Source organism: Aythya ferina (assembly GCF_964211825.1).
Source record: "Aythya ferina genome assembly, chromosome: 1".
NCBI classification, from domain to species: domain Eukaryota; kingdom Metazoa; phylum Chordata; class Aves; order Anseriformes; family Anatidae; genus Aythya; species Aythya ferina.
In genome coordinates, this window is record NC_140296.1 from 132942996 (window position 1) to 132961323 (window position 18328).

At 38.3% G+C, this 18328-nt stretch overlaps 1 protein-coding gene across 12 annotated transcripts in view; it reads left to right on the plus strand.

Moving 5' to 3' along the window:
- The window catches only part of MPPED1 (metallophosphoesterase domain containing 1), a 66669-nt gene that overhangs the window by 38876 nt on the left and 9465 nt on the right, over positions 1-18328 (plus strand). For all 12 annotated transcript variants that reach the window (XM_084505808.1, XM_084505813.1, XM_084505811.1 and 9 more), the window contains one exon: positions 17520-17635. In XM_084505808.1, the coding sequence (XP_084361934.1) occupies positions 17520-17635 (116 nt within the window). The remainder of the gene's footprint in view (positions 1-17519; positions 17636-18328) is intronic.

The window sequence follows — 18328 nt, forward strand, 5'->3', positions numbered from 1 at the left end:
CCTTATTTTTTCTATTCTGTAGTGCTTCAGGTTATATCTTAGGTTCCACAGTATGTGTTTTGCAGTGCCACTAACTTACATGTACCTCCCACCACTTATGGTCCCAGAAGGTAAGTGTTGTAGAGGCCTTTGAAGATCTTCACCTACTGCATGTGGGAGAAAGTCTTGGTGATGGAACCTAGGCCAACGAAGCTTTTCTTTTTTATTTTATTTTTTTACCAGAGAGACCTGGTACCCACAGTACCCACACCTGGTACCCACATAAAAATCGGTGATGCTGCCCTAATGCTGAGAAGGGGAAGTGTAGTGGGAATCCACTGATTCCCTTCCTCTCTGCTTATTATTCCAGGGTTCTGTGACAAAAGTCTGTGGACAAAAGTCATGATGGTGCTTAACTTTGACTCTGCATATCCCCAGATTGCCTGCTTTACATCTGATTGAACACCTCTTTTCCCTTCTCCTTGCTTGGCAAGGTGGTTTGTCGTTTTGCAATTTTAATCCTTCCTGCACCAGCTCTGTTGGATTAGGCCTGGCATCATGATCATATTGTTCCAGCCAAACTCTTTTTTTGTTTGTTTGGTTGGTTTAGTTTGTTACTATGCAATGCTGAATGAAGTTTCCCTGCTAAACAATGTCATGTCCAGTAAAAACAGCAGCAACAGCAACACAACAACAGTTTTTGGATGAAAAACAACAGTAATAGCAATAATAAGTTGCTCTTCATTATTCTATCAGAAGGCCACATGCAGAATTGGAAAAGTTACATCAGCCAAACCAACGGTCAGATAACTTAGAAAAAGCTATTGTATGGGGGTTAAACTGCCTGATTGATAAATTGAAGGCTGTAGTACAAGTCTGTGCCTAATGAGGACTACTGTTCTCTAGCATTACTTTTTGTTTCTATACTTCATTTGCCTGGAAAAGAAAGGTGTTTCCATAATCTCTGTGGGAAATTAATCGCAGTTTCTTTATACATCATAACAGTAATGATAAAAACTAAGAAGTATGGAACTTTGGTGTACTTCTTGTGGAAATTTTTTTTTCTTTCTTTCTTTCTTTTTTTTTTTTTTTTTGCATTTGCATCATGAATCCAGTCCTTTAGAAAATGTTCATGAGTCTAGTCAAGACTTCAAAGTTTAGAATTCTTAAACTGCGCAGAGCACAACAAGAAAGCTAAGTTTCATGTAGTTGCTTGCTCAGTAACCTAAATACTTTATTTTCCAGCCTTGAAAATATGCGTATAGTTTTTTGTTGTTTGTTTTTTAATGGATTTGTTTGATTGGAGAACTGCCAGTTAGAGTTTCTGTTTGTTGTACCTGCATGATTCTAATTAGAAGGTGAGCTATCTAGAAATTAAAGATGGGGACCCCAGATCCTGCCTTTCTATTTCTGATTACACCCCTGATACCCTGTCTTACTTCACCCTTTGTAAAAATAAACGCTAGCTACAGATATCCCTCCTTTATAAAACAAGCTGATCAATATTTGCAAAGTACTTTGAAAACCCAGGAGTAAAGTCTGAGTGAATACAAACCAGCATTAATTTAGTGTTTTTACCTGTAGCCATCTGTGCTTTTGTGTGTGACCTATTCAGAATTAGATTATAGTTCTGCTTAAGATGTTTTAGTTGCAAAGTAACCATGAAAGCTCGATTGGTTTGCATAAGATGACAGTCTCTAAGGCCTTTTAACTATATGCCATTTGTGTATGGTTAAATATTTTCAATAGCACTTGGGTATATTGACCTCTATTCTTACCTAAAATTCAGTGGTTATTTTTAATTGCAAGAAGAAATGGGACACTGTCTTGTCTCAAAAACCAAAGCTATAACTCTCCTGGGCTTCAAGGGCAAGATTTCAAGTGCCAGATTGAGCCTCTACTCACTAAAAAAATTGACTGCCTTAAACATGAATTATACTAGTATTATAATCAAGCAGGAAGCAGCCATTTTGATATTCAAGCTGCAAAGCACAGAAGCTGCTGTTTAAAATTAGCATTTGCAACACACTGATATCTTGGAAGATCGGTATAAATGCTAGGAGAGAGGAGGATAAAAATATTTGGTACTTCATGAGAAACTTGGGAATTTTCTTTTTAAAAGATTTTAAACGTTTCCAGAGCAATCTTGAATTTTAAGGGTTTTCTGTGGCTACATTTGGCCAATAAGGCTGGTGCTCTTGACAGTCCACCACACAGTATTGACTCTCAGGTTTGGATAAGCAGAGGATCAGTAAGAATGTAATGTGTTGCCTTCTAGCTTAGCACAGACGCAGAACTGCATGGGTTTCTTTTCCTATATAAAGTCTGGACATGATGATTATTTTTTGTTTGGGTGTTTGTTTGTTTAAAGCTGGTCACAGAAAGATGCAGTCTGGTTTCATTCCAGCAAAACCTCGGACATGGCCAGAACACAATTCACAGGCCTGGAAGCAATCTTGCATCAAGAATTGCCATAGCTGCAATGAATATAAAACAAAGACTTTACTTCCTCAATAGTATTTATTGTAAATTGGAAAGTTTCTGATTGGAAAGTACTCTTAAACACCCTAATTCATTCTGGACTACTATGAGAAAAGCCAATAGGTAAAATAAATACTTTTTTAAAAAATGCTTCTATAAAATGTTCTTGTGACTGTTGGGCCTTCCAAAGCATGAAGCCATTTGTCAGGGGGGAGTTTATTTGTTTTTCAGTAACATGTAAAATCATAATGTATAGATTGCAGCATGCAGGAACAACACAGAGGTAGCAGAGTTAGCGGAGGTAGCAAGCAGCCTGAAGTGCTTTGAAGACTTGGCAGGACAGTCATGGCAGATGAGATCTGGTGAGAGTGATAGGCTTCCCTGAAGTGATGGGTTGGACTGAAGACCTCCAAAGGTCCCTTTTGAGCAATGTTTCTGTAATTGTAAATGCCACTATGGAGCTAGAACTAGGTATAATCGTTGATACCTGAAATGAACAGGTATCAAAAAAGTCCTTGCAATAGGGAGCTTTGATGTTGCTATCAAACTGCTGACAAGCAGTGGACAGTCCAGACAGGTGGTTTGAAAGTCAGAAAGCCAAAATAAAAGTGGAAATCTGAAACTGAATTGTAGCAGAACATCTTTTTTTTTTTTTTTTTCTGTCAGCAGACTGAATATTATATCCATGGGGACATCGTTCATGGAACTATATTAATTAATGATTTTTGAACATTTCAGATATAGATCTCCAGCCTTCAATTATAGTTCATTACCCCCACAATGTAGGAGTTCTAGTGTTAGCTATAGCTAGAATTAAATACAATCCACTTGTGCCTTTGCACTGCTAAAGATTTTAATTGCACAATCACACACTGTTTACACAAAAAAAAACAACACCCTGGTGCATTCACTGCACAAGATCTGCTGTGTTTTCTGAATGAGGCAACAATGTGTTAGTCCTTTTATGCTCATTGTTTAGAAACACCCTGTAAAAATAAATAAATTTAAAGGTGCATGTGTGCTTTTGTATCAACATGAGCACACCTTGCTGAGGTTCATACGTATACGTGTGATCCTGAGTGTTGCTACATCTGCTATGCTGCACGGGGTTTCAATAACAGGCTGAGACATGGCTGGAGCTTAATAAACTCTGCCGTACTACATATTTTTTACGTCAAGTTTTATACAACTCAGTGAGTAAATAACATAGCTCTGTTCTTCTCCTCTTGCTTGCAATAACTAATGAGAAGACTTTAAGATGAATGAATTGACCACAGATCAATAATCAGAAGTTGTTTATATCTGGCAAAGGTTATCCTGCTGCCCCTCTAATGTCTAATACTACACCTCTGCCTTAAATTTATTGATAAGGTGTGCATTTGCAGAAGATCAGTTATTTTGTGTTTATGCTCTGACCTTGTGGAAAAGGGCAGGAATTCCCGTGGCATTTTCTATTACAAGGGGAACTACTGTGCATTAATGGTAAGGGTACACGTTTTACATGACATAGCAAGACAAATGTAAGTGACAGAAAGGAAGGCAACTTCTTCCTATCCATTGAATCTCCGTAATGCTTCTAAGCAGCTGTACAGAGCTGTAGGAGAAACTTCTGTCACCGTGTCCTGAAACAGGCATACAATGTGGCAGGGGAACCTTTTATTTCTCTTTGTGTGTGGGTTTTTTTTTTTTTTTTTGTTTTGTTTTTCATTTTCAGCAACGTGAAAGAGGAAGGGACAATCAAACCCCTCTTGCCAAACGTGACCATTTCCTTATTCTAAATGACGTATTGTCTTGGATAACTTAAAGAAACCCTTTAGGATGAGATTGCCTCCAGACTCATTATTCAGAGAGTAGATTTTTGTTTTGCTTTGATTATCTGGAGGGATCTGTTCCTCTGGAACAGAACCTCATTTTATCTTTTTACACAATTACATTTTTTTTAGCATCTATGCATTCACATTTCCTCTTTCATTATTTTGTTATAGCCCATCTGGAACTTCAGAAACTTTTATTTCCCAGTCAGGGAGAATGGGAGAGCAAAGATTAATATCAGCCTAGAAAGTCATTTGTGACCATTTTTGCTGACGTGACAGATGCTCAGGCTGGACTCGTTTTGTTTTGCTTTGTTTTGTTTTCTGTTGTTGTTGCTTTTCTCCGATTTGTTTACACACAGACCAACATCTCTCATACAACATTTTTGTTCAGATAATGGGAATCAAGAAGGTTAGGGGTGTGCGTGTGGGGGGAGTGTACTGAGCATAACATCCTGGGCCAGGGCCATTCAGTGAGTTCTGACTGCGCCAGTGCAAGACACACTGATCTGCAGGTTGTGTTAATGAGTATCGGACGCCAGCTTCAGCCCAAAGCAACCTCAGCAAGGGCCCTATTCTGCATGTCATCATCCCACTTTGGTGTTAGGTCCTTCTGTAGACGTAGTGCAGGTCACAACTGTTCACAACATGCAGCCCAGTGTCTTTATCCAAGCTGTGTAGTCCAGTGTCATCAGTGGTGCCACAGATGTCTAACTCACCTGATATTTTTTCCATGCCTGATTTGTTTTCTTTTAATCACAATGTAGGTGACTTTATTATACTTACTCTCAAACTCTATTGGCATGTGTACATGGGTCCTTTGGGCAGGCTGAATGGTGACTTCCATGTGTAATTGTAGTTGTTTCAAAGAGCATGCAAAGGACAAGATGAGGCAGACTCATTTTTGTTTCACACTGAGTCTAGCCTACCCAATCTGTAGGTCTCTATTTCAGTCCCTTTCTCCTCCATCTTTTCAAGAGCAGCTGTAATAGTCTCTTTCATTCCTCACTGAACTCAGTTTCCATCAGTAGAATAATGTAACAAAGATTTATAGATTCATTTCATGATAGGGACATGCTTACATTTTGCCATTGATGAATCATCTCATGTTTACTTTGCCAGACCTCGTACAAATCTTTACAGTCATTGAGGTGAGCATCAATTAAAATGAAACTGTATTAAAATAAAATATTGACTTCATTTAACATAATGTACCTCCCAAGTTGGGAGCATGGCTTACCCATATTAGAGCAAGCAGCAGCAGTGCAAAATACTATGGTGCACATTTCATTCTCTTTAAAATTCACAGAAAATGATTACTGTTCTTCTGCATCAGAATGACTGCTTTGATTCTTAAGTTCCCTTTCAAATCTGCAAAAAACTATTCAATACTTTGCACCTGAAGAAAACATGTAGAGAGGCTCAAAAATATGTGTTATTGGACAAAAACAAACTAGAAACGTATCTAAGTAAAATATCTGACCCTCATTTGTTCTCTCCTTTCTGCATCCTCACTTGGTCAAAAGATAAAAATACAAATAACTGAAGTGCAATTGCTTTTGTACTGTTATATAAAACAGTAGAATACCACTCTAAAAATCTTGCATTCATTGCATATTGCAGATTAAGTAATTTTTTGAGCAGGTGGCTTGTTTTCATGTTTAGCTCTGCCAGTGATGGAATTTACAGAATGCTGGATGTGGAAATACTACTGAGTGCTGGGTTTTGGTTGCTCAGAAATATGTGTTAATATTGGTGGATGTTCCCTGATTTTCCAAGTCAGGAGCTGTTTGGAGCTCTGTCTTTATTAGTGACATTGAGTTAGACGATATAAATGAGTAATTTAGGTACACAGATATGGTTCTAAAATAAAGTGAATATCATGAGTGGGAGGAATAGGTGCCACTCATTATTTAGAAATGAGGCATCTCAAGTTTCAGAAATTCTGGGGAAGAGGTTGGCTTCTAAGCCTACTTGATGTGGCTGTATTATTACAGTTAGAATGCTGAAGACTTTTTATTGATTCAGGCATTCAGTAAACGGTAGGTAAGGTGTGACTGATGTGTAAGAAATAACAACATGTTCAGAAGAGAGAAAGCAAAATTGATCATCCTGTTAAAAAATATTAATTACAGACTGCAGTGCATAGATGCAGGTTTAATTGTGTTTTAATGGAATGCTCGAGTGATATTTTTATTTCCTTTTCTGTACTTATCAGAAACTGTTTTCCATTTTGGAAAGTGCTGCTTCTAAAAACACTTAAAACTGCAATACACTGTAGTTTAGTTTGCAGCATATGGGAGATTGTAAGAAAGGTTTTTCCTGCAAAATGATTTTGATCTATTAAATTCAGCTGTTCAGGGGAGGTGGTGGGGAGAACTGTAAGATATTGAACTCTTGAAGAGTAAAAGGTTTTCCAGGGGCAGAAAGTGAGACTTCAGAGTGCATTCTGGCTGGTTTAACATCAGAAACAGATCACTGGATATTTTTTCTCCCCCACACCTTTTTTTTTTTTTTTTTTACTAATGGCATTTTGCTAAAATTGGTGAATTTCATGTGGTAAACATGTCCTGACAAGCGTTCTCTTTTCAGGACTTGGAAACACAGGAAATCTGAGTCTCATTCAGTAAACCCTAGGTATATCACGGAATCACACAGACTCACAGAATTTCTAGGTTGGAAGAGACCTCAAGATCATTGAGTCCAACCTCTGACCTAACACTAACAGTCCTCCACTAAACCATATCACTAAGCTCTACACCTAAAAGTCTTTTAAAGACCTCCAGGGGTGGTGACTCCACCACTTCCCTGGGCAGCCTGTTCCAATGCCTAACAACCCTTTCGGTAAAGAAGTTCTTCCTAAAGAAGAACTATACAGCTGTCATTGCTCATATTAGCAATCATACTGAATTCAGGAGAGGTCTTTTTAATGAATACTGCCATACAGATTAAGCAACTGAAAAGAATTAGCCAGAATCATAAAAAAATGCTGAAAAAAATATGTATGAGGCAAAATCAAAATTTCTCAGACTGCAAGTAAATTTTCTGTAGCATGTTAAAGGAACATGGTTGTTGTTAACTAATAAGCAAGTAGCCCAACCTGCTGGCTGCTCCTCGTGGAGATGGCAGAGATGCAGCGGGAGGGAAGGAGGGAGCTGGTGGCCGCTCTTTGGCCATGAGGGCTCCCAGCACGAATTTTTTTTATTCTTTAAACTTGGGCCCCTCGCTACGAGAAGGACATCGAGGTGCTCGAGTGAGTCCAGAGAAGGGCGACGAAGCTGGTGAGGGGCCTGGAGAACAAGTCATACGAGGAGCGGCTGAGGGAGCTGGGCTTGTTCAGCCTGGAGAAGAGGAGGCTCAGAGGTGACCTTATCACTCTTTATAAGTACATTAAAGGAGGCTGTAGTGAGGTGGGGGTTGGTCTGTTCTCCCACGTGCCTGGTGGCACGACAAGGGGGAATGGGCAAAAGTTGCGCCAGGGGAGGTTTAGGTTAGATGTTAGGAAGAACTTCTTTACCGAAAGAGTTGTTAGGCATTGGAACGGGCTGCCCAGGGAAGTGGTGGAGTCACCATCCCTGGAGGTCTTTAAAAGACGTTTAGATGTAGAGCTTAGGGATATGGTTTAGTGGAGGACTGTTAGTGTTAGGTCAGAGGTTGGACCCAATGATCTTGAGGTCTCTTCCAACCTAGAAATTCTGTGATTCTGTGATAATTAAACTCTGCACTAGGTTATGTGAGTGAATGAAAGTGTAAATCTAACTACATGTATTGTAGCTCATAAATTAATCAAAGGCAGGCCAACGTGATAAATTCTAGCTGTTGTGTATTCCTGAGAACTTTTACTTCTCCATTTCCCATGAGATTTTTTTTTCAAGTGACAGCAATTTAGAATATTCATTATTTTCTTCCCTGTTAACAAATGTTCCAGAAAATGTTTTCTCTCAAAAAAGACTTCTCCCAAACATTGCCCAGGGCTGAGGAGTTTGGAACAATTTAATCTCTGAATAGTCAAAGAAAGAAAAAAACAGTAAGTCAAACACCGTTGTGTACTGCTTACACATACATGTTGGATATGGATCAATTCTCTAAGATGTTTCAAAGTGACCTCTCACAGAGTGAGCTTAGTCAGTTACTGAATGCAAAGATCCTTTGCATCCACTTTGCAGTTGTGTTCCTCCACTGTATCTGTACTGGAGTGCAGGAGGACATGATGCTATGTGTGCATGTGTATTTCTGTGTATGTCTGCTAAATATGGATCAGCAGTTATGTTTATTTCCCATCACATTTCGGCATAAGTGCTTTTTCTTGTAATGTCTGAATAAATGGTGTGGCTTTATATTTCTGCATATGACTGGAGATTTGCATTTGCTTGTTTTGTTGCAAATGTTTCTAGCTTTAGTTAAATTTGAGAGCAGTCGAAAAATATATTGCTTCAGTTTAATTAGGTTGGTAGAAAAAAGGTTCTTTCTTGGGTGATAATTATTAGTTGTATATTATTAGAAGTAGTATTGAAGTAGTTCACATTCAGTTACTTAGCAGAAATAATTGAATTTTCTGATCCAGTAAACTAGCTCACTTTGTATTCAGCTGGTTTTTAATTTAAGACCTATGGAAGAAGAGACCTGTAATCTCACTATAGGGAATTGGCTACACTTTCCTGCAGTTCATAAACCACGAGAGTGAAATAGCAATCCCCCACAGCAGTTTTTTGTTTATTTTTCTTTAAAAGTTTAATTTTATGAGACAGAGCAGATTTTAAAGTTTAAAGTGTTTATTTTTTGGTGCCTTTTTTTTTTTCCCCACTTCAACAAAAGGACTGCAAGCTATATCTGTGGTCTGGACTGTAGTCTCAGACAGCAGCGGTTTCAGGATGTTTCAAAGATGTAAACACAGTTGGGTACTTTGATGAGCCCTTTGGCAATGTTCCAGGAGAAACACAAATAGCTATCTAGTTTGGAGCAGATCTACATGGAGCTGATTCTCAGCTGGAGTAAACTGGCAGAGCTCCACCAGCTTTAAACCGTTTATGCTGGTGAGAATCAGCCTCTCTACTTCACAGATGCTTGTATGTATGTGTTTTCCATCATTTTTTTTCAAAATAGGTGCATTGCTACGTTGAGAAGTAGATCGTGACTTTACATCCTGCTCTAAGGAAGTGCAGAACTGTAAACAGAGCCACCATCACAGGGTCTAATTGTAACATGGTTATCTCCATTTTTTTCTCTTTTTTTCTGGCCAGAATTTAAGGGGAAAAAACCAGTAATCTATCACTTGTTGTGGAGCTGTTCACAACACTCAGAACTTGTTCACAAATCAGAACACTTCCTTTGGATTTGTCGTTCATAATTGTATTTTATAAATTGACATAATTTAACATGAATTAATACGAGGATTTCATCCCTAGTAAAAAAGCAAATTTAAACCAATATTAAAATGGAGGGCTACACCTGTGTGTGTCTCGTATTTCTAGTTGTATAATTTACATCAGGTAAGTATATTATTTTTATAGGGCTATCTCAGAATTCCTGGCTAGCCAAATGGACATCTATGTGTTTAAGATGTAGGCATAGAAAGTTACATTGCAGCAGTTGCTTTCCACCACTCTGGTGTGGGGTGAATTTAGGACTGTAGGAAAACATTAATTTGGATTTTAGGATTGCTTGTATGTTGTTCACTTTAGGTAGAAACAGGCCATATGACATATCAGTATGTGCTGTTTAAAACAAGAAATATCTTCATTTGAAAATGTTAATAGTATACTTTATGTGTATATATGCATTTGGAGTATTAATTTAATTGTTTTGGAAGCATTTTCATGCTTGCTTAACTCAAAACGGCTTTGATTTTTCTTTTTTTTTAAAAAAAAAAAAGAAGGAAAACAAAGAAAGAACTGGCAGACAGTTAGTCCATATGGCCTAATTAGTCCTGGTATTTTGAGAAAAGAATGTAAACCTGGTGAGTTACTAAACTGAGAAGTGGCTGCTGTGAGGGCCTTTTTTATCAATTCTCAGTGCACCTGTGCATCCTACGTATTTTATTCATGTTTCATCTAAGAGAGTCCCTCCAGGAGCTTCATTGTAAAAAAACTAACAACAAAAAAACAAACCACACCCCAAGTGTCTCCCTTTGGAGGGATATTCCATTTCCTCAGCTGACTTCTGCACAGTCTCAAAGTACTACAGTAAACCCCAACTAGCCAGATGTGCAGAAGAAGAATATGTTTCTTTAGCTGTCTGGTCATCTGATAGTGAAAAACTGTAGAGATGCCATGCATGGATGAGACTTGAATTATTTTTCCATACTGAGTGTTATATTTGTGGCAAGTTTTGCATTTAAAAGGAGATGGTGACTGTACTGTGGACAGAGGCTGTTCAATCCCCTTACTCCCTCTTAAGTCCTTCTTCTCACTGTGACTTAACAGTTACAAGTATTTGAAATATAGTCTGGATAACCTACCTGTACATATATTTTTCATGTTGGGAAAACTGAGGGAACAGACTCTGAGATACCAGGAGCTAAACACATTAGCCCTGCATTAAATCCATAATACTGAATGTCCATACAGTTCTACATCTGTCCTCTCAGCATTGAATCTCATATCCAATTATTCCGAATGAGCTTTAAAGGTTGTTTGTGAAGTTTATTTTATTATTTAAAAAAAATAATCAGATGGGACATTATCATTTGGTTCCCAGCAGAATGAAATAAACTATTTGCATTTGGTGTTGGCATGTTTTAAATTCAGTCTTTCATTATTTTTTCTCCTTACCTGTTATCTTCTGTGTTCTTGTTATGAAGATAAAAATAGATTTCATTTTATTTTTCATTGTTTTATAACAAATTAATGTTTAAAAATGATCAGTTCCTATTAGTCACAGCTCATTCTTTCTTCTGTCCAATCAGAGATGTATGAAATCATTTACTAAACAAAAGATGCATGGCTTCATATGTAACTCAAATTGCAAAAGAAATAATTACTGACAAAGGGTCACATTCTGATTTATACACTCCTTTCCTTTTGTGAAAACAGTAATTTAATTTAATTCAGAGTTCTGAGAATTACAACCTTGGATGCAAAGCAAGTAAGACAAAACAAACAAAAAAACAACAACAACAAAAGAAAAAACAAAACAAAACACAGTAAACTTTCCCATGGAAGAAATGTACTTCTTGTGGCCGGTAGACTGATGGAGGATCCAAATTCAATTTGGTGTTCACTACAGACTCCCTAGGTAACGCTGTGCAAGCCTTTTATTGTCTTAGCTGAAGTTCTTAGCTTAGTTCCTCTCCCTGCCACTTCTGACTTTCACCTGCTGAGCTGTACTTCGTGGCTGTGTGTTCCAGAGGATAATCATCTATGAGATTAACTATAAGGTGCATTTAATTGATTTAAGTATGAGGCCTTGGCTTTCATTAAAACACTTGGCTTCCAATATTATGAATATTATTTTTTTTTTGTGTAATTTAATCCTTTCTGTACACTGCTGTACGCCACTTCTGTAAATAATGTACCACCCTCTCTCACATGGTATCTGGTCATAATATGTCTCCTCACAACTTCTGAAACATGTTCTTCTTTACATCTCAGTTATGCTGTTAATATGCTTTGATGCCAAGGCGATGAACACTTGTTCAAAGCCTACAAACAGTGCCCTACCTTGTTCCTTCGGTCCCTGCCTATTTTGGGCTGTCCTCTTGCAGCAAAGAAAAAAAGACAGAACATTGTTATTTCATACCTACTTTAGATGTAGAAACAACTGATGACACAAAAAAAAAACAACAAACCAAACCAAAACCAAAACAAAAACACAAACAACCAAACAATCAAACAAAAAGGCATACTTTTATGATTCTTTACATGGAGAGAAAATGAGAAAACTGAGTAAAAAGCTGTAAAAATGCTCAGTGAACTGGAGATAGCTACTTAGAATAGGCTAGAAAGGTACTTAAAGAGATTGGTTGATGACCACCTGAAGGATGTGAACTCCAGGCAGACAAGGAAGGTATACGTTATTGTATACCTTTGTTCATTGAACTGTAACTAATAAATGAAGAGCAGGAAAAATTAGATTGATGTGTGTCTCTACAATTGTAGGGAAAGGGAGCAGAAATGAGAGTATTTGTTCCATTCTTTTCCCAGTGAGCTTCTTTACAGTCATAGGCCACTCTCTGCTTATTTTCCTATAGGAGAAAAATGACAATTGTTGTGGAGGAAAGACGGGAACAAGTTGCATGTCTTCATGAACCATTGAAATTTATTTTGTAAGCAGAGGAATTCTAGTGAGAGAATTTGCCTTTCAGCTGCAGAAAAGATTTATGTAGGAAGCTTTACGGAAATGAGGAGATATAATGATTGTATTCTAGTTGTATATTTTTTGTTCTTCAAGTGCACACAAGATGTTACCCACTGATCCCTTTGATACGCTAATAACTATTGAGTCTGTTACCACCCATAGCTCCCTGTGGATATTGGACTCTGTAAGGGAGTTATCCCTTGAAGTCAACAAGAGTAATTGCGTGCCTACTGGTGGCAGGATTTGTCTAAAACAACCAGACAAACCAGATGAAGCTGCTGCTGTAAATCTGGCAGTCCTGAAGTTCCTTGGGTAGCTTGCACCGCGTGAGCACTAAGGCAGTGCTGTGGTGGGAATGTTTTTGAAACTGCCCAGTGACTGCCTGTTGGGTTCATTTGTAGCTGATGGCAGAGTACCATGGAGGTTCCTGTGGAGCAGATAAGTGTACAGAGAGGAAGAAATCCATTCTTTAAGTTACAATGTTTAAATAAAGCCAAGGTAATGATTTAGACTTCACCCTCTCATTGAGTGTAATAGAAAAAAACATGCACATTGATAGTTTTCCCCAGTCAAGTATCCTTTTTTGGGTTCCCTTGTACGTTTGCTGAGCAGAGTAAGATATATACCAGTGGTCTGAAAATTGAAAACCTTCGATGTTCACATAAATTACAGGTCAAGTCTGTGTAGTGCATCACTGCCCTTTACAGTAAATCATATGTAAAACCAAGTTATGCCCCATTTAAATGACAAAAGAATTCTTGGACTAGACAGTTACTCTTTCCAGGAGTAGCTGAATAAAAGAAGAAAAACTAATAAATAATTAAGGAAGTAATATGTTTGACCACTTTTTTTTTTTTTTTGTATGACTTTTTTTCTGTTATTATTGTAACAGAAATGCTCCTTTCAAAAACAACTAAAGCACTAATGATAGCTGAGAAAGTCATTCATAGGAGGTTGAACTGGATTAATTAGAATTTATGAGAAGGTTACTACAAGAGTGCAGAAAGATGTTAAGGGGTTAACCTATAAGAGATTACATTGTAGTCAGTGTTCTGTTAAAGTTTGAATTAATTTTTCCCATGGGTTTTTCACATTCTAATTTTCAACTAAATGAGACATCTGTTTCAGAAAAGGAAAATTTGCTATGGTTGTCATAGCAACTATCATTCTGTAAGAAAATTATTCCAATGGTTACTTTAGAACAGAAAGATAGAAATTCAGTACATAAAGCAACATCTGATTGCTAGCACAAATTCTGATAATTGAGCCCTTTTTGAATGGTGGGTTATTTGACCTGCAAAACTTGTTCATATGTTTTTAACATAAGGTTAATTGTGATGTAAACAAATTCATTTCTGATGTAGTTTCCCCCTAGAGTCTTATATGTAGACAATCATTATTCTTATAATAATAATACCGTTGAATTTCAGAGTAAATGGAGAGATCCACACTGTTCCCTTTAAGAATATGAGATCTAAATCAAAGTACATTTCTATGAGTGCTTCACTTCAGAGGTGAAATACGTTCATGATGTATATCTCTAATTGCCAAATAATTTTCTTTTTTTTTTTTTTTAGTAGCAGATTTTCTCTTTTAGAACATACTGTAGCATTTTCTTCCTAAAATGCAAACTATTATTGAAGCATCTATATCTATATAAACATTACACATTTCCTGAGCAAGCACTAATAAAGAGATCCAGAAATTCTGTGCTTGATATTAAGACTTCAACTTTATTTTCAGGTTTCATCATAAATGGAAATTTTAGACCAAGTTGTCTATGCATGACATCCAGATTGCAGACTTGTTAGTGGTTATTAGAGAAGATTTATTTTTTCCTACCCAGAAACTTTTGCAATAAATTTTCTGAAGAAGGGACTTGGGGTTTTATAAAATCCCTGCATGCATATGAAGCTTGTTTTGCTTTGGGGGTGAGGGCACTGAAGTGCATGATTTTTCTTCCCTCTTAAATGTAAAGCACACTACCATCCCCCTCTGAATCCTTCCTGGGACTTCATATTTTTGTCAGAAATGCTCCAACCATTTCTTTCAATCTTGGGATTGTCACAAAAGACAGCATTATGGCAAATCAGGCGAGTTCTAACATTTCCCCTTCACAAAAGAACAGCTCCAGCATGCATAACTTACCAGCCTGCAGCTCAGGCGGGCGCGAGCTGCAGGCACAAAGGGAGGCAGAGACAGGGGAAAGTGCTGCAGGTCTTAATAAGCAGATCATGCCTATTCATAAGGGGAAACGGGCTTTTAACAAGTGGCAACCTATGGGCTAGGCCTAGGAGAGGCACGCAGATGCTCTCACGTCTGCATGTGCAATTCGTGGTCTTTTGGGTTTCAACAGGATTAAACCGACTGCTGATGCAACCTGTGATGGTCACAATTACATCTCCTTATAAATGCTTCATTGTGTGCTTAAAATAATGGCTTGGTAGGTTTTTGACCTTTTCTTCTTTGGCAAATATTGTTCTTTCCCCTTGGCTTCTTCCAGGGGAGCAGCCTGGCTGCAGCTGGTTCTGCTGTGCCTGGCGTGCCAGCGGGTGGTGGGGCAGATCCTGACCTTTTATCCCACTGAGGTCCTGGGGACCATCCTGACCTGGGCAGCGGGTGGGAGCACTGGGCTGCATTCCCTGCGTCTCTCAGTGGCTTTCAACAGCCAAAGCAGGATTTACTGCACTGACTGATGCTTTGTTTGTGTCCTGTTTGCCCTTGCAAATATTTTCTGTCAGTGAGATTTTCCTCCTGGAAAACTTGCTCTGGACCTAAATACTGTTTGCCAAGTAGTTGAGTGTTTTCATGTTGGTGAAGGAAGCTGCTTGGCACACAAGGTTTGTAGTGCGATCCCAAGACAGGGGTGGGGAATCTGGAAAAAGCCTAACCCCTGTATGTTTTTATAAAGCCTGCCACTTCCGTGACATCTGAGCACCTTACAAACTTGTTTGCTTTATTTTCACAGTGTGTCTGTGAGAGAAAAATATTCCTGTCAGTGGTGAGCAGAACATAAAGATCTCTGATCAGACTGGGGTTTGGTCTGTATGACAGAATTACAAACCAAAGTTGTGAGCAGCTGACTGCAAAATAAGCCAGTGAATAGACCATGAGTAATTGCCCCAGCAGTAGGAAAGGGAGAAGTCATGTACCTGCGAGCCAGCTGCTGTTCCTCCTGGGAGGAAAGCCTGGATGATGAACAACTAACCGGATACGTGTGGTGTAAAATGTGAAGGCAGAAGCTGGTGAAGGGCTAGGTCTTTTTCTCAGCCAGCTGCCTTGGTGTGAGCCACCTGACTCAAAACAACATTTCTGCTTCATGCTGTTAGCATCTCATCTTCACACAGCTTCACCTCACTCGTCACAGCTTCTGGAGGCTGAGATATATTTCTGGTCCCAGTGGCAGATGTGCGAAGCTTCACTTTTTTTATTTTTTTATTTTTTTCTGGACACCTGGTTATGCAGGGCATTGTGTGATGAGGAGCTAGGAGATGAGCTGTCTCCTAGCTGTGAACACAGAAAGCCTTCAGACACCTCTCTAGAAAGCTTGAGGCTTTTGTCGTCTCTAGAAAAAGGAAACATTTGCAAAGCCCCCTTCTGTTTTCCCTTTACCAGAATTTTCTTCCCCCGGGTAAGCCACATCCCTTTATATTTTCACAAGCTCTGTATTTTTAAGCTGTTTTCAGTAGACATGTGCTTTGCAGCATTCTAAAAGGAAAAGTAGAAAATATATCATCATGAATATTGCAGATGTGCTAATTTTTGAAATGTTAGTCAAGAATCAGTAATGGAACAAGATGATTAATAGCTTTATGGGTATTTTCTTTTGTCTTTGCCATACATGATGTGATGATGTTACTATGTTAATGTTGTTATTTTTGTCTTTGCCATACATGATGTTCAGAGAATTTGTTTAAAAGATTTCTTTCTGTCTTTTGATGCAGTGAGGGAGTGTAAATCTTTCTTTAACAAAGTAACATCTCAAAGGGAAGTCTGGTTGATGTGTATGTATTTAAACACTAAGGCTGCAATTATCATAAACCTTATTAAATCACAGCAGCCTATTTGTTGTTCCTCAAATATGGACATGCTCAGAACAAGTCAGTCAAAAAAATTATTAAAAAATTTCAACCTAAAACTAACCTGTCAATTTTATGGCTGAGAATTAGAGCATAGTCAGCAAAACATAATTTACCACTGTGATATAATTGCAGTGAAACACATTTTTTTAATCAACAGGATAGCAAGATACGGATAAATTGTGTTCTGATTGGCAGTGTTACAATCCCCCTGCTCCACAATGAGCCAGTCTATAAGTATGTTTTTAAAAATATAAATGCCCATCTGATAAGAAATCCTGAATATGTAAAGTCTTACTTAAAAGCAACTCAACACACCAGAGAACAGAAGAAAATTATATGTAGGAAAAGAAGAAGCGTTCTTTTTTTTCTGATGGGATGCTTCCCACTGGAGAAACAAACCAGCATAGGTGATGTCTCCAGCTTTTGAGTGGGCTCTGTAGCTGTGCCAGGGTCTGCCCTTGCCCAAATGACAGTAGGCTATGGGCCAAATACAATTTGAGGGAATGTGGAACACATATCCACACCTGGCTATCTGTGACAGGTGTTCTAGATACCACAGGAGTCCAGCATGCTAATTCAAGTGGACGTCTTGGTACCTAGGTCTTGTGAGAGTTACTGTTCACCTGGTTAGAGTAACTGTATGAATATTTTGTTCTGTGCTGCCTACTGAAACTCATAGGGAGAGTGCACTGATTTTCCACAGTAGTTAAGTAACACTGGTTGTATGTAAAGAGGGTTTTACTGTGCACAGAAAGAAGAAAATGAATGCTATTTGTGTCTTCAAATTCCAGGCTACTAGGAAGTCAATATTTTAATTAGATAACCAATACATGGAAGTAGCACTGAAGACATTCTCCTCCTCTCTTGGCAGGCAACCTTGGTTTTATGGCTGGGGCTTTAATCTTCCACGAGGCCAAGCGCTATTAGAGAAATGGAACCTTATTCCAGATGGGATAGATATTCTTATAACACATGGACCACCTCTCGGTAAGAAAATATTAGTGCTGTTAGCTGTGTATTTCAGATGTTTATACAGTAACTGATGGCTGTCCTTAGACAAAGAGTGGAAACCTTAGTTGTAAAAGTCAGAAGTAACAACCCTACTGTTTTCAGCAGCACCAGTGCTTTGGCTTGGGTTTATGTTTCATGATTACTTACGATCAGTGGTGGAAAGTTAAATAACAGGTACAAAACTGAAGTCCTCATAAATAAAGTCTTAATAAGTTTTATAAATTAACAAGGTCCAGTTTGCCCATGCGTCCTCCCGCTCTGACAGTGGTGAAATCAGTAGACTTGAAAAAGGGAGTCTGCTTGGAGAGAAATACAGGATTAGTTTGTAGTACAGTCTTCCTCCCTCACTTGCACTAATGTCCCCCTCCAACCCAAAGCTGTATTTTCATGCTGACTTGATGAATTTCCTGTTTCACAAACCCAAATTCTGCACTAGTTGGCCTGCTCTTTGGACAGCATGGGTGAATTACTAATTTTTAACACAATCCAGCAACAGACCAGCAATAAACAGTTTTCCATTTGTATTTTACAAGGAATAATAATATAGCTCCTCAGCTCCTTTGAAGAATATCCCTGTACCTAGGGCTTGAAAATCCAGGGACTGAAGGTAGAGAGCAAGTTTCTCAGCACCCAGTTTCAGGCACTGGGCTAATTTTGCCATCTGGTTAA